The 15,369-nt window shown below is 39.2% G+C and overlaps 1 protein-coding gene across 1 annotated transcript in view; it reads left to right on the forward strand.

Moving 5' to 3' along the window:
• LOC126416599 (coiled-coil domain-containing protein 85C-like) overlaps nucleotides 1-15,369 on the forward strand; it is a 79,375-nt gene that overhangs the window by 39,875 nt on the left and 24,131 nt on the right. The window contains exon 3 of the mRNA XM_050084355.1: nucleotides 9,199-9,460. Coding sequence (XP_049940312.1) covers nucleotides 9,199-9,460 — 262 coding nt within the window. The remainder of the gene's footprint in view (nucleotides 1-9,198; nucleotides 9,461-15,369) is intronic.

A 15,369-nucleotide genomic window follows, 5' to 3' on the forward strand; every position in this document is an offset into this window, starting at 1 on the left:
ACAGGGCATGTGAAGATTGGCATTTCACTTCTTTTTTTTTCCAAAGATTGAAGCTGCTTTTCTCCATGCAGAAGCAGATTTTCACCATGCAGGAAACTGATTCTGTTTGTTGTTATGATTACATATGACCCCTGGTATAGAGTGATTTCAGTCCATCATTGTGTGAGATCTTGATAGACACAATTTATACCACATCAAAAAACCATTGTTATCCTCCTCCAGGCTGAGAATGTGTAGTTCGGCCCTATTGACTGCTCCCAAGCTTCATCAACCTTGGAAATTTTACGCAAGCTCTGGTTGTGTCTTCTGTCAATAGTGTTCTGAGGATACTAGAAATAATTTATTTAAAAAATAAATAAATAAAAGAGAGATATTAAGGTGTGACTTCAGCAAATAAATTGAAAAGAACATAAAATGAAAAATAAAAAGGACAGATATGCAAGACCGTTAATAAAATTGAGGGAGACTGAAGCGATCATCATAATGATATTTTCAAGAAAATAATAGTATGTTAAGTGCATATAAAAATAAAGACAGGAAACAATTTCAAGGTCTCAATAAAGTCGGGAACTGTTTGTTGCTGGCATCTACCATATGAAGTTGTGACAATTTATAAAGTGTAAAGTAAATTTTTATCGTCTCATACTTCTATCTCAGTATGACCCTTTGATTGTATTTAACCAGGGAAATGGCTGCTTACATAACTGTCTTTTTCATAATAAATGTGTGACAAAAAATTGCAGATAAAACTCTCTTTGTAAGTCCTAAACTAATTTTAAAAGTCTTAACGCGGGGGGTGGGGGTGGGGGGGGGGGGGGGGTTGGGAGGCCAGAAAGCTTCAATTATAAAAGTAGTTTAGTATGAGCAAATTTTCTTCTCTTTGATAACCATTCCTTGCACCATACATTTCTCTTTTGTGTATTTTCTTCCAAGTTTTCAAACAATGGAAAGTCCAGGCTGGAAAAGCAACAATATTGTGAAAATGACAGATTTCTGCTCACCGTGAAGATGACATGAGTTGCAGACAGGCATGATGAAAAGGCCGTTACACATTAGCTTTTGGCCAAAGCTTTCTTCAGAAAAGAGAAGCGTGCACACATTCACGCAAACAAGCAAGCAAGCGAGCGCGTGCGTGTCCACACGTCACGCACACGCGACTGCTATCACCAGCCACTCTGGCCATTCTGGCTGGATGTAATTGTTGTGTGTGTGTGTGTGTGTGTGTGTGTGTGTGTGTGTGTGTGCACTTATCTTTTCTGAAGAGGACTTTGGCCAAAAGATAATGTGTAACAGTCTTTTCATCATGCCTGTCCAAAACTCAGCATGTCATCTTTACAGTGAGTAGCAATCTATCCTTTTCGTAATATTGTTCTTCCAAGTTTCAACACTTGCCATTAACAAGCAGCTGAAGTGGCTATAAGGTCTTCATTCAGTATGATTACCACCACCACCACCAACAACAACAACAACAACAACAACAACAACATCATGCAGATTGACGAAGATTAAAGTGTCCTCCGCTATATGTACACAAAGGCCTGAAGTAGAGGGGTTTTGCTTTAGGTCTTATGAATTAAATGTATTGTGTCTGATTTGGAGTCTGCAACATTTTTCCATAATTCTGGTTTGATTGCTAGTGTGCTGTGTTTGGTCTACCCTTTATACTTCAACATTGCAGACACTTCGCTGTGAAGTGAAACAAATGTTGTATGCAGCCTTTGTACTGAGGTTACCAAGTTGTTGCTCACTATCATTTGGCAGTTTATCATGATATGCCATGAAACTTACAAGGGAATGGTCCAATAAGACATGTCAAAAGCCACCCTGAAATTTTTTATGCAGGAAGAAGATGACGAAAGAAGAGCACTGTCAAAATTTTAACTGCTAAGAGGCATGTCAAGTATTAAAAAAAAAGCTGAAAATTGCCAAATTTGAAGCACACCAGTTGGTGGTACAATTGTACACATGTACTGGTACTGTAGCAACTGTGCATGTGCAACTAGGCACACACACAGATACATTTGTAAACAGGAAACATGACACAAACTGATCATAATTTGTAAAGGCCATTTCAGGTTACCATTAGTCGATGGTTTCTCTGACACTACAGTACACAGTTATTGTTCTCTCAAATTAGCCACTCAAGTAACATCTATTACAAATTATTAGTTGCATTTTTCAGTGTTGGTAAGTATTGACAATACAGATAAAGCTGAATCAATATTTATTGTGCTTTCATAAGACATACCAGCTAATAGTACCTTGTTTCTCTTCCAGTTTCGTAGTAACGTGGAATCCAACCAATGTTCTCAATTTAGCGATGATGAAATATGAAGAACGTGGTTTCCAGCCGAAATCACCTACTTCTCCTGAGGATGTACATGTGTGTCATTTGTTAGCTGATTTCCTTGACATTCATCCAAATGATATTCACATTTTGTTTGAAATTGTGTATACATTAGAAGAAAGAGGAAATAACTGTGACGATTCCATGAATTGTGATTTGGACAACCTCAGTTTTGTCAGTAACAGTTCTGAAGAAGAATACCTTCCAAGCCTAAAGAAACATGCGCTGCAACAGATTTCAGCAACAAAGGAAATGCAGTGAAACATTGGTTAAGGAGGGAAAAATGCTTGAAGTTATGCAGTGTGCAAAGGCATTTTCATTTCGTAAAATCAGAGCTTGAACTCTACAAATGGAAGGATGAATTACATGAAGTAAGAAATATGTGCCAAATGGAAACCTGAAACCATCCGAATGAAAAACTGTTTGAAAGATTTATAACTGCTCGTGAGAGGGTATGCACCGTTACCGATGGAAATCTAAAAGACTGGGCCCTCTGAATTGCATCTGACATGAACATTGGTAATTTCCAGGCTTCGTCTACCTGGCTACACAGGTTCTAGAAATTATACAGAATAGGAAGTTACAAAATTACCAAGTTTATGTCACTTAAACATGTACAGCAGCTGTCAGTGATAGACACTGCTATAGAGAAATTCATAGCTGATGTAAAGACAAGATTTGCTGTTATCCCTGCGACTGCTGTTTATAATGCTGATAAGTCAGGTTTCGTGAAAGAACTGCGTGCACAATGCACCTTATCATTTCAGGGTGAGAAAAAGACTGAGTCGGTGTCCAATCAATGATTGCAATGACACATTCATATATGATAATGCCCATGATAAGTATGAATGGTTTACTGTTTCCATAGCTGTATATCTGTCTTAAAGAACCGCAAGGCAAATTAGGACCAAAAATAAAATATGGACTTTTTAGTTTTAAAAAATCTTGTAACCGATGTATCAAAATCTGGAAAAATGGGAAAGAATAATTTTCAACATTTCGTTCAAAATGTATTCCTACCAGTTGCAGAAACTAATTCAATACTTTTGTTGGATTCATGGTCTGGACATAATGACACCTCTGTTTTTGTGGTGGATGACGAATATCTGTGGATGTAATATGGATTCTGACTGAAACTACTAGTGTGAGCCAACTTCTCGATAAAGAATTTTTTCAACAGTGGAAAGCATTTTTCAGAAAATTATCAGACAACGCAATTTCCGATACCTCTCTCTCATTTCAGGTTTATCAACAGAACAGTATTCTTAAGCTCCAGTCATTTGTGCATTACCAGTTTTCTCCACCACACTTTACGAATTTGATCAAATATGCCTGGTATGCAGTGCAGTATGCAGAACAGTGGGCCAAACCATTTCTGACTCTGTCCCAGTTCTTTCTAAATAAAACTAGTGGTTACTGTGAAGTGTCTGACTGCACCAATTTTTCTGTTGTCTGGTGCAAGAAAAATGTTTGTTTTTGTCATTCCACAGACACTTCACATTTTTATGATGCCTTCAGGGAATAAGCAACTAACTGTTTCACTAATAAGCAAATGTACAACATTAAAACATTATTATAAGGAATGGCCTACAGGACTAGTTATAAAATGTAATACTGCAAGACACATTTCATTTCAACAAATTACAAATCCTTATTGATGGATGTCGCCTGCGACATCAAACACTGCCATGATTTTATTTTCCCTGCTCACCTCTTTTATCAGAATTAAATGTGCAAGAATTGAACTGTCGATATGAAGTTGTTCAAAAAGATGTTTATATAGCTTAAGCCAGCTTTTCACCAGAGCAAACAAGCACGAGCAAAGGAGAATTCTATCTGGTGTACCCAGTAGGCCTCTTGCAGATCTTTCAACTGGATGCCACTGCAGCAACGTACGTGTCCCTAAACTTCCCCGTTTACCTAACCGGAAAATGGAAATCTGCAGTTTAACATGGAATCTGAACCACATGTCTTTCGTGGCCACTCCAACATCTGTGAGAAGTGAATGCTCAGTTAAAAATCATAGTTCCCATGTGCTCTGTATCACAAAGTGCACGCTTTGCCACTAGACCATGATTGTTTTAGAAAAAAAAAAGAATAAAACCATTAGACCTTATACGTGTAGTGCAAATGCTAGCTGTGTCACCTTTTGAGATGATACTCGACATCGGTAATTAGTGTTCTGTTTATAAATTTCCCCTTACTGGTAATGAGAAGCCAGGGAAAAATAGCTGTTGACATACAAGGAAAATTTTGGACCAGTACTAAGGAGATATGGAAATGCAGTTCTGTGTAAAGTACATGCTCTCAACGCATGTCTTGCTTCCATACAAATTGAGACACTTAAATTCTTCCTACACTGTACCATTTTGCATACTCTGTCAAGAACAGTGCGCTCCTACAAAATAATCCTCATTGAATAGCAAAGTTTCACATTGTGCTCTAACAAGTTTCAGGTGTATCCTTTATGCAGAATATTAGCTCCGAAAACTAAAAACTAATAACACAGCGTTCATAGACAGTGTTCACTACCTTGGTTTTTTTTCCAGTCCCTGCAGTATAAATGAGTCTACACATATACAAGCAAATGGTAGTGAATTTTCTGCAAATGCTCATTAGCATGTGTTCACTTCCATTCGTTCCATTGTAAACCAGGCTTCAGGTGCTTAAAATTGGTGTCTGTGAACTCTGGATAATTCCACTACGTGGCACTGTGCGAGTGATTTGCCGAGTCGCGCATTAGGCGAGCAGGGCTGTACAAACTGCTGTTATAAGCTGTACTTTGCATGGCAAAAATTTGTAACTTCAACATTTTTTTTACAAAATACTTGCAGCGCCTCTTAGCAACTAAAATTTTGGCAGCGCATTTCTTTCCTTGTCTTCTTCCTGTGTAAAAAATTTCAGGGTAGGTTTCGACACATCTTATTGCACCATTCCCTTACTTGGCACAGTGTTTTCTCATTATGTTCCTGTCAGTTGGGAAGAATCACGTACTAACGTAAATGCATGGCAGTAGTACTTAAGGAATTAGGTCTGGAAAAAATTTATTTGACTTCTTTGGGAAGACCAAGAATGCATATGCACATATAAAAATGTGTGTGTGTGTGTGTGTGTGTGTGTGTGTGTGTGTGTGTGTGTGTGTGTGTGTGTGTGTGTGCTGGTAGTATGGGAATATGTTCCAGGGGTATACAGGGTGGTCCATTGATAATGACCGGGCCAAATATCTCACGAAATAAGCATCAAACGAAAAAAATACAAAGAACGAAACTCGTCTAGCTTGAAGGGGGAAACCAGATGACACTATGAATGTTTTAGTTGGACCACTTTTTACGTTTTGTGATACATGGCGCTGTAATAGTCACAAACATATAAGTATGTGATATCACGTAACATTCCATCAGTGCAAACGGTATTTGCTTCGTGATACATTACTCGTGTTAAAATGGACCGTTTACCAGTTGCGGAAATGGTCGATACCGTGTTGATGTATGGCTGTTGTGATCAAAATGCCCAACGGGCATGTGCTGTGTATGCTACTCGGTATCCTGGATGACATCATTCAAGTGTCCGGACCATTCGTTACATTATTTAAGGAAACAGGAAGTGTTCAGCCACATGTGAAACGTCAACCACGACCTGCAACAAATGATGATGCCCAAGTAGGTGTTTTAGCTGGTGTCGTAGCTAATCTGCACATCGGTAGCAGACAAATTGCGCAAGAATTGGGAATCTCAAAAACGTCGGTGTTGAGAATGCTACATTAACATTGATTGCACCCTACCATATTTCTATGCACCAGGAATTGCATGGCAACGACTTTTAATGTCATGTACAGTTCTGCCACTGGGCACAAGAGAAATTATGGGACGGTGACAGATTTTTTGCACGGGTTCTATTTAGCGACGAAACGTCATTCACCAACAGCGGTAACATAAACCGGCATAATATGCACTATTGTTTTGTTCTTGTGGTCTTCAGTCCAGAGACTGGTTTGATGCAGCTCTCCATGCTACTCTATCCTGTACAAGCTTCTTCATCTCCCAGTACCTACTGCAACCTACATCCTTCTGAATCTGTTTAGTGTATTCATCTCTTGGTCTCCCTCTATGATTTTTACCCTCCGTGGTGCCCTCCAGTACTAAATTGGTGATCCCTTGATGCCTCAGAATATGCCCTACCAATCAATTCCTTCTTCTAGTCAAGTTGTGCCACAAATTTCTCTTCTCCACAATTCTATTCAATACCTCATCATTAGTTATGTGATCTACCCATCTAATCTTCAGCATCCTTCTGTAGCACCACATTTCGAAAGCTTCTATTCTCTTTTTGTGTAAACTATTTATCGTCCACGTTTCACTTCCATACTTGGCAACACTCCATACAGATACTTTCAGAAAAGATTTCTGGACACTTAAATCTACACTCAATGTTAACAAATTTCTCTTCTTCAGAAATGCTTTCCTTGCCATTGCCAGTCTACATTTTATATCCTCTCTACTTCGACCATCATTAGTTATTTTGCTCCCCAAATATGCACTATTAGGCAACGGAAAATCCATGATGGCTGCGACAAGTGGAACATCAGCAACCTTGGCGTGTTAATGTATGGTGCGGCATTATGGAAGGAAGGATAATTGGCCTCCATTTTAAAGATGGCAATCTAAATGGTGCAATGTATGCTGATTTCATTGTTCTACTGATGTTACTATGTTTCACTGCATGACAGAATGGTGATGTACTTCCAACATGATGGATGTCCGGCACATAGCTCGCGTGCGGTTGAAGTGGTATTGAATAGCATATTTCATGACAGGTGGATTGGTCGCCGAAGCACCATACCATGGCCTGCACGTTCATTGGATCTGACGTCCCCGGATTTCTTCCTATGGGGAAAGTTGAAGGATATTTGCTATTGTGATCCACCGACAACGCCTGACAACATGCGTCAGTGCATTGTCAATGCAAGTGCGAACATTACGGAAGGCGAACTACTTGCTGTTGAGAGGAATGTCGTTACACGTATTGCCAAATGCATTGAGGTTGACAGACCTCATTTTGAGCATTTATTGCATTAATGTGGTATTTACAGGTAATCACGCTGTAACAGCATGCATTCTCAGAAATGATAAGTTCACAAAGGTACATGTATCACATTGGAACAAGCGAAATAAAATGTTCAAATGTACCTACATTCTGTATTTTAATTTAAGAAACCTACCTGTTACCAACTGTTTGTCTATGCCATATGTTTTTTGACTATTACAGCGCCATCTATCACAAAGCGAAAAAAGTGGTCCAACTAAAACATTCATATTTCTTTATGTACTACACAAATATGTAATAAAAATTGGGGTTTCTATTTTTTTTAAAAAGGCAGTTTATATCCGTTTGACCTATGGCAGTGCCATCTAGCGGGCCAACCATAACGCCATCTGGTTTCCCCCTTCAAGCTAAACAAGTTTTGTTCCCTTTAGTTTTTTTGTTTGACGCTTTTTTCATGAGATATTTGGCCCACTCACAATCAGTGAACCACCCTGTATATGCCGATGGGCATGGCTGAGCAGACAGAGGGAGGAGGAGGAGATGGATAATGAGAGGAGGGAGGGTGGGATGGTCAGAAAGAAGGGAGAGGAGGAAATGGAAGTAGATGATGGACAGAGAGATTGTGGGAGGAGAAGATGGACTGGTTGAGGGGGAAGGGGGTGCCAGAAGGAGATGGACAAAGAGAGGGGAAGGAGGAGATGTGACCAGCTGGATTGGGAGGAGGATGTGAACGGAGGGAGGGGGGAAGAGGAGATGTGTGCAGTGTGCAATAAATTTGGCACACGTGTATGTGGGCAAAGCTGCATGTAAAAACCTGATAATATGATAAAGTTAACAGATATGATGGAAGGAAAAATTCAGGAGAGGATAAATAGGGGGAGGGGGAAGAGGAGGTGTGTGTAATGCATCAAATGTGGCATTCATGTACATAGGTGAAGCTGCAGATAAATAGCTAATAGTATGATTAAGTTAACAGACGTGATGAAAGGGAAAAAAGAAATTTAACCAAGTAAAAGATGATGAAACTGGGATAGTGTTGACAGTGTTTGCTGTTGGACAGAAAGAATACAGCTGTGAAATGTAAGAGGAAGCTGTACCGTTGTAAACAAGTAAAGCTTTTGTTTTAAATGCAGGGAGGGTTTGAATCAGTAACAAATTACTGGTTAGTTACTTTGTAAGTCGTGTGGCTGAAATGGAGGAGTAGGTGGAGAGAGATTTATTGTTATACATAGTTTCAGGCAAAATGCTAAGACATAGCACATCAAGTATTGCAGTTATGAAATGATGTATTTATTTGATTTGCAAAAACATGTGTTGAGGAAACCAGTGACTATGGAACTGATGGTTACAACAGTGTGTTGGAAGTCATGTTACTATCCAGCTATGTCCACCATTGCCTCAAAGGAGTTAGGAGTAATAAAACTGAATATTTATCAAAAGAAGACTACTGTTTATCAAAGGTAGCTCTTTAATAGCAACCAGAAGGAAAAGGACAAGTAAACTGTACTTAAAGGATACCTATTCTAAGAGAGGGTGGTGGGATTCCTAATATGTTTTTAAGATGACTAGCTCATTTATTTCTCCTTTTAACTGACGAGGTGGCCAGATATTCCTAATGGGATATGATTTTTGTTTGTATTGTTTTAATTACATTCAAACAAAGTATGTTGCACTATTTCAAATCTTGTTTCTTTAAATGTGTCTTTGTTAGTGAATTCTAGTGTGGAAGTAATCATTCTTTAGCTAAGATTTTTCAACAGTTCAGCATGGAGCTTTACAGTGAAGTTAGTTACTCATTTCAATTGCAGGAGCTATGCCTGTATCTGGACGAGGAGCGTGGTGGACAGCAGAACGGTGTGTGTGCAGCGTGTGGGGCCAGCTTGCGTCCAGGTCTCCGTGACGACGGTGATGGGTCGAGCTCCAGCACGAATGCTGACGAGCCTCCTGTGCAGCCTCCTGCGGGATCTCAATTTGCGCATCGCATTGCCAGCAGTGGGACAAACACAGACCGCACAAACCACCACAGTGCTGGTGCCGGCAGGCACCGTGGCAGTGGAAATGTTTTCAACGGTATGTTGAAGATTATAGGTTGATGTTAATTGTATGTAGTAACATACATTTATTAGGAACAATCAGCATCTGCTTTGCAGATTCCATTACATAAGCATCTGTGTAATTGAAATTGTGTGATTAATGAGGAGAGATTATAAAGTTCATAGCGTGGACTAGAAATATTGCGAGTATTTGAATGTGTGTGTATGGGTTGGAAGTGCTGTTTTTCCTTATGTTGACACGTGTAAGTTTGCAGGTCATGTTACAGTATTAGGGCAAGATTAGAACTTATCAGCTATTGACTGAGAGACTCAACTGAATGGGCAGTTTGTATAGGGACAGAGATTTGTGCAATATTGTCCTAAATGCCTTAAAAAAATGCCTTGATCATAGAACTCCTGAGCATAACGTCTTGAGATTTGCTGGCTACAAACAGGTGCAAACTTTCCGACAAAGTTAACGTAGAGCAGGGATTCAGTGATTGTAAGGCCAATATAGTCTCACTAACTAGTTATGTCAGTAGGAAAGTAAAGAAATGTGGGAAGATGTGTCATTTAGTAAGTCTGACAAAGAATATATTTTAAAAACAAAGATGATGTGACTTACCATATGAAAGCGCTGGCAGGTCGATAGAAACACAAACAGACACATACATACACACAAAATTCAAGCTTTTGCAACAAACTGTTGCCTCATCAGGAAAGAGGGAAGGAGAGGGAAAGACGAAAGGAAGTGGGTTTTAAGGGAGAGGGTAAGGAGTCATTCCAATCCCGGGAGCAGAAAGACTTACCTTAGGGGGAAAAAAGGACGGGTATACACTCGCGCGCACACACACACACACACACACACACACACACACACACACACACACACATATCCATCCACACATACACAGACACAAGCAGACATTGGATCTTTAAATATGTCTGCTTGTGTCTGTATATGTGTGGATGGATATGTGTGTGTGTGCGAGTGTATACCCGTCCTTTTTTCCCCCTAAGGTAAGTCTTTCTGCTCCCGGGATTGGAATGACTCCTTACCCTCTCCCTTAAAACCCACTTCCTTTCGTCTTTCCCTCTCCTTCCCTCTTTCCTGATGAGGCAACAGTTTGTTGCAAAAGCTTGAATTTTGTGTGTATGTATGTGTCTGTTTGTGTTTCTATCGACCTGCCAGCGCTTTCGTATGGTAAGTCACATCATCTTTGTTTTTAAATATATTTTTCCCCCGTGGAATGTTTCCCTCTATTATAAAGAATATATTTTAGATGACCTGAATTGTCAACATCAAACATTCATCTCTGAGACCGGAAATGTTGAGTGTAAATAGACAAAATTACAGAGTATTGTAGAATATACTTTAGACAGATGCGTGGCAAGCAATCTTGAGTGTGACCTGCCATGATGCAAAAGCCATGTCAGAAAGCAGCTTTGAAGGAAAAGAGAGCTTCATTAAAAATTTAAACAAATCTGAAGCCTTGCAAAAAGCTTGCACACAAACAGAAATGGAAATAAGCCAAAATCAATATAAGGAGAATCGTGCAAGAAGTGTTCAAAACATCCAAAAGTGAAATTCTGTCTAACAGTGTGACAGAAAATCGTAAGAATTTTTGATCTTACATTAAGTCAATAAATGGATCAAAGCTATTTGTCCAGACACTCAGAAATGATACTGACAGTGAAACAGAGGATGACAGAAAGATGGCCAAAACGCCAAAGTCTGAGAATGAATCTTTCACTCTGTATTGAAATGTGCAGTGTTTTTGAACCTTCCTGGCAGATTGAAACTATGTCCTGGACCGAGACTCCAACCCTGAAGCTTGCTTTTTGCGGGCAGCGCTCTTACTGACTGAGATATTGAGGCACAAGTCATGACCTGCAGTCACAGCTTTACTTCCAGCAGTACCTTTTCTAAATTCCATTTTCTGGAAGTGTTTCACTGTGAATATCATACAACCTGAGACTGATAGTATACCTACTATACCTACATGATTCTACATAGAGTATGCGAAACACTCTCCCCTCTTCTTTCAGCACTCTAATGCACGTAGCAGGAGGAATGAAGTATTCCAAATGAAGGGGAAAATGCACAGATCATTAAAAAATGATCATTGAACAGATGCACACAATTTTAGGATTATATCACTCACATCAGTTCCCTGTAGAATTTAGATGATGTTTAATGCTAAAACATAGTGCATGAGTTAATAACAGTGAGAAGCTAAGTGCAACAGAGGTGGGAGGGGGGACAGTAAAAAATAGACAGATCAGAAAATGAAAGCTATAGAAAGTTAAATGAAGTGAAGAAAGGTGTAGTTAGCGTGAAGAAATGCTGAGATAATGCCCATTCATCCTAACTGATAACTGGGTGGTAGTCATGCTGATGTAAAAGGCCAAACAGTGTTTACATAACAGCTGGTATATATGACATGTGCCTTTCTACAGAATGGATGTCATTTCAGGACATGATTTTAGGAAGTCATGGCCTTGTTGAAGTAGCTGATTTCACTCTTATTAACCCATGCACAATGTTTTAGCAGTAATCTACATCTTGCACGTTACCTTGTCTTCCACTTTTAAGCTCTCAAGTTTTCAAATCTCACCCAGTGCAGTCCCCAACAATCAGTTTTTCCTTCTCATCACATCTGGTGTGTCTTCCCTGACCTGGGGTTCTGGGTGACTTTTCTGAACTGCAGCTCTTTTCCTAAATCTCTCCAGTCCTTTTCCTTTGCCTCTCTTCCTTCCTCTTCAACTCTTCTGCCGGAACAAGGAGCCACTGCCTCCGAAAGCTTGCATAAGATAAACCACTTTGTGTAAGCGTGTTCTCCTGCCATCATTTGGTGAGTAGATTTTTTTATCTATCCAGTTACATTATATTGCCAAAAATTGATTATTTTCGTTGTTATGAAGTGTAAGTGTAATTTGTTATTGTAATTTTAGTTTGAATAAACTCAGTTAAATTTCTGGTTCTTACTGCTTATTCTCAGTATTTACCATTCTTGTGATGGTACACAACCCTGGTGCTACCTGTATAAAAATATTTTGAGAGAGAGATAAATCAGAGTAGGTACAGCTTCATGTTTCAAATTGAGCTCTGACTCTTAACTATTGTGCTAACAAATATTCCACCAAAGTTGTTGCCACCTAAATAATGTTGTTTCTGTTGGATTTGCAAAATTGAGGAAGGAAATCAAAATGAGAGAGGTTTACAAATATTATTGTATAATGTAACATTTGGCCTTGACTGTGCACATGTTCATCCTAATTTTCATACATGTTGTAGGTAAGTCACAACATTTATAATAATTCTTCCTTGGAGCAATAAAAACACTTAAAAATGTGATCAGAGCATCAGACAAAATACATGTTTGCTCACGGTGGCTATCTGATAATGACTCCCTGCCTTGTCCATGCTTGTGTCCCTTTTATTTAGAACAACAGGTAATGGTGCAGCTCCTAGCGACTTGATTGTATCACAGGCAAGCATGTACACACAGGCTATTGGGTGGCTGTTTGCTGTCATCTGCTATAAGTTACTCACTCAACATTTTCTCACTATAATTCTGAAAACATTTTCTAATTAATATTGGTCCTTTGGCACATTGGCATTTCTCAGTGGATCCATTGAATATTTTATTCACATGTCTGCTATTGCATTATGTTATGTAAATCCCACAATGTTTCATCAAGGCAGTTGCCCCTTTGCCAAGGAGCAGTTTTGTGGGAGCCAGCACGTGCCTAGGAAGATCAGTTGCTTTAGCTGGGGATGAACCAGAATTGGTCGCAATGTGGATCCTCTACTGTATTGTGACAGGGCCCCCATCAAAATAGTTGCCTTTCTCATAGTGATGTGATGGTAATTAATGAAAGGCAGCTATGTGAAGATACAGAAACCATGTTGATCATTGGTAAGGTTTCCCAAGAAGCGAATATGCATCATCCCACAAGCAGGAAAACTAAGGATATAATCTTTGCCTTCCTCTGTGGCAAACAATGTTTGACTTTTACAGATTTTTTTTCTGTTTGATCCAGATAAATATGAAATTTGTGTTCATTGCGATGATTATGCATTGTACAACACTACTGGTTAAACAGCAACCTACATTGGCATGGAATCTCATGCATACTGTGTTTCCTAAAGCACTTCCTCTCATTTATCTTCAACAGTAACACTACTTTATTGTTGTTGATATTCACTATTTTTATGTCAGTAATTATAATCACTGTCATAGTAACATCTCAGATGTAATTGCTGAAAGACAGCTGCTGTACACCATGAGCCAAATATAAAATATTTAATTGCCAGAACGTAGCCTATCATTAGTGACAGATAATGTGTATATCTCTACCAAATTATGTGTGTGAAGTATTAAATCTTTATGATTTTAAAATTGATGTGTATATTTTACAGCTGTAAAACTCTAAAAAAAAGTGTGATTATTCAGAGTTTGACATCTGTAACATGTACATATGCCAGACTGTGTACTACAGAGATCCACATCAGTTTTAACACCATAAAGACTGCTTATTTGACACATGTCATTTGATGTACTGTACATACCTGAGTATAAGATGACCCTGCATATAAGATGACCCCCCCCCCCCCCCCAACGCCCCATGTTTTAAGAGGCCCTTTTGAAAAATTTATGTTTTAACATCTTTTAACTAATCAAAATTACAAACTGTTATTGACATAAGTTATCTGCCTAAAAAGTTACCATTACACCTATTCTAAACTTATGCCATGTATTTGGTCTATGTTTTGACAAAACAAGGAGAAATAAAATAAACAAATCAAAATTGTTAACATTAATTTTTATCTTCCCTGCCTCTGTCCTAACAGGGCAACTGTGAAGCTTATGTCTTCGTTCTCACAAATATTTGGCTGTTTCTTCCTAACATGTTGCAATTTCTCTCTCTCTCTCTCTAAACAACCAGTGGATTTCACTTCTCTACGGGTGTGAGAATGTTACAATGTATTTTGCTACAAAAGCATATTGTCTGCCTGCCGCTGTCTCATTGACTGTGTAGAACCAGCAGTTGACCCCTTCCCTCCCAACCCCTGGCTGTCTCCCCCCCCCCCCCCCCCCACCAACACCAGCTGCCCCCACCACTGGCTGCCCCCACCACTGGCTTCCCTCCCTCCCCCATCTCCCCATCATTTACTCATACCTCGCAGTGAGCATTGACACAACATTGGTGCAGGAAACATGTAAGTACACCAGTGACCCCAGTCTAGACTTCTAGCATCTCCTCCAGAAATGTATGCTATTGAGTATTTGGCCAATTTTATAGTCAACTAGATTCCGAGTAGAAATAGATTCAGGCCAATGCACTTGAAAAATGGTAGATGTTTGTAAAAAGCTGAAGTAAGCAGTATAGATTCCCATGGTTGCCAGCACGATGGAATTTGCTGCCCACTCACCACTCCTCTCCCCACACTCCTTATAGTTCTCAGCTAAGCTCATGTCCCTGCTCCCTCCAAGCCTTTAGTAGTGCTGTGCTTAAGCAGCAGTGAAACACAGATGCTATATCTTCTAGGTTGCAAGTCACATGTAACAACAGCAACAAAAATATATGTAAAAGATAAAAATCACGATTCAGTCCAATTCTCAAACTTTTGCTCATCCAGTGATCAGTGCCGTCTGTTGGTACGATCTCCATGAGGGTTCTTTCCACTATAATTTATTCTTGTGATAACAGCTGCAGTCACTGAAATGTGATTTGTTTTCCTTGTTAGACATTGAATACTGGATTACTTTTCTTTATCGTCTCATCTAAATGTCACCATCTAGTTCTAAAGCTGATAATGTTTTTTTCCCCTGTGTTCTGATACACTAACAGATACCAAATTTTCATTTACAACACACTTCATAAATCATTAGTTTCTCATAACAAAATAAAATATTGACTTGGGTTCAGAATCATGTA

The sequence above is a fragment of the Schistocerca serialis genome, chromosome 8 (genome assembly GCF_023864345.2).
Source record: "Schistocerca serialis cubense isolate TAMUIC-IGC-003099 chromosome 8, iqSchSeri2.2, whole genome shotgun sequence".
NCBI lineage: Eukaryota > Metazoa > Arthropoda > Insecta > Orthoptera > Acrididae > Schistocerca > Schistocerca serialis.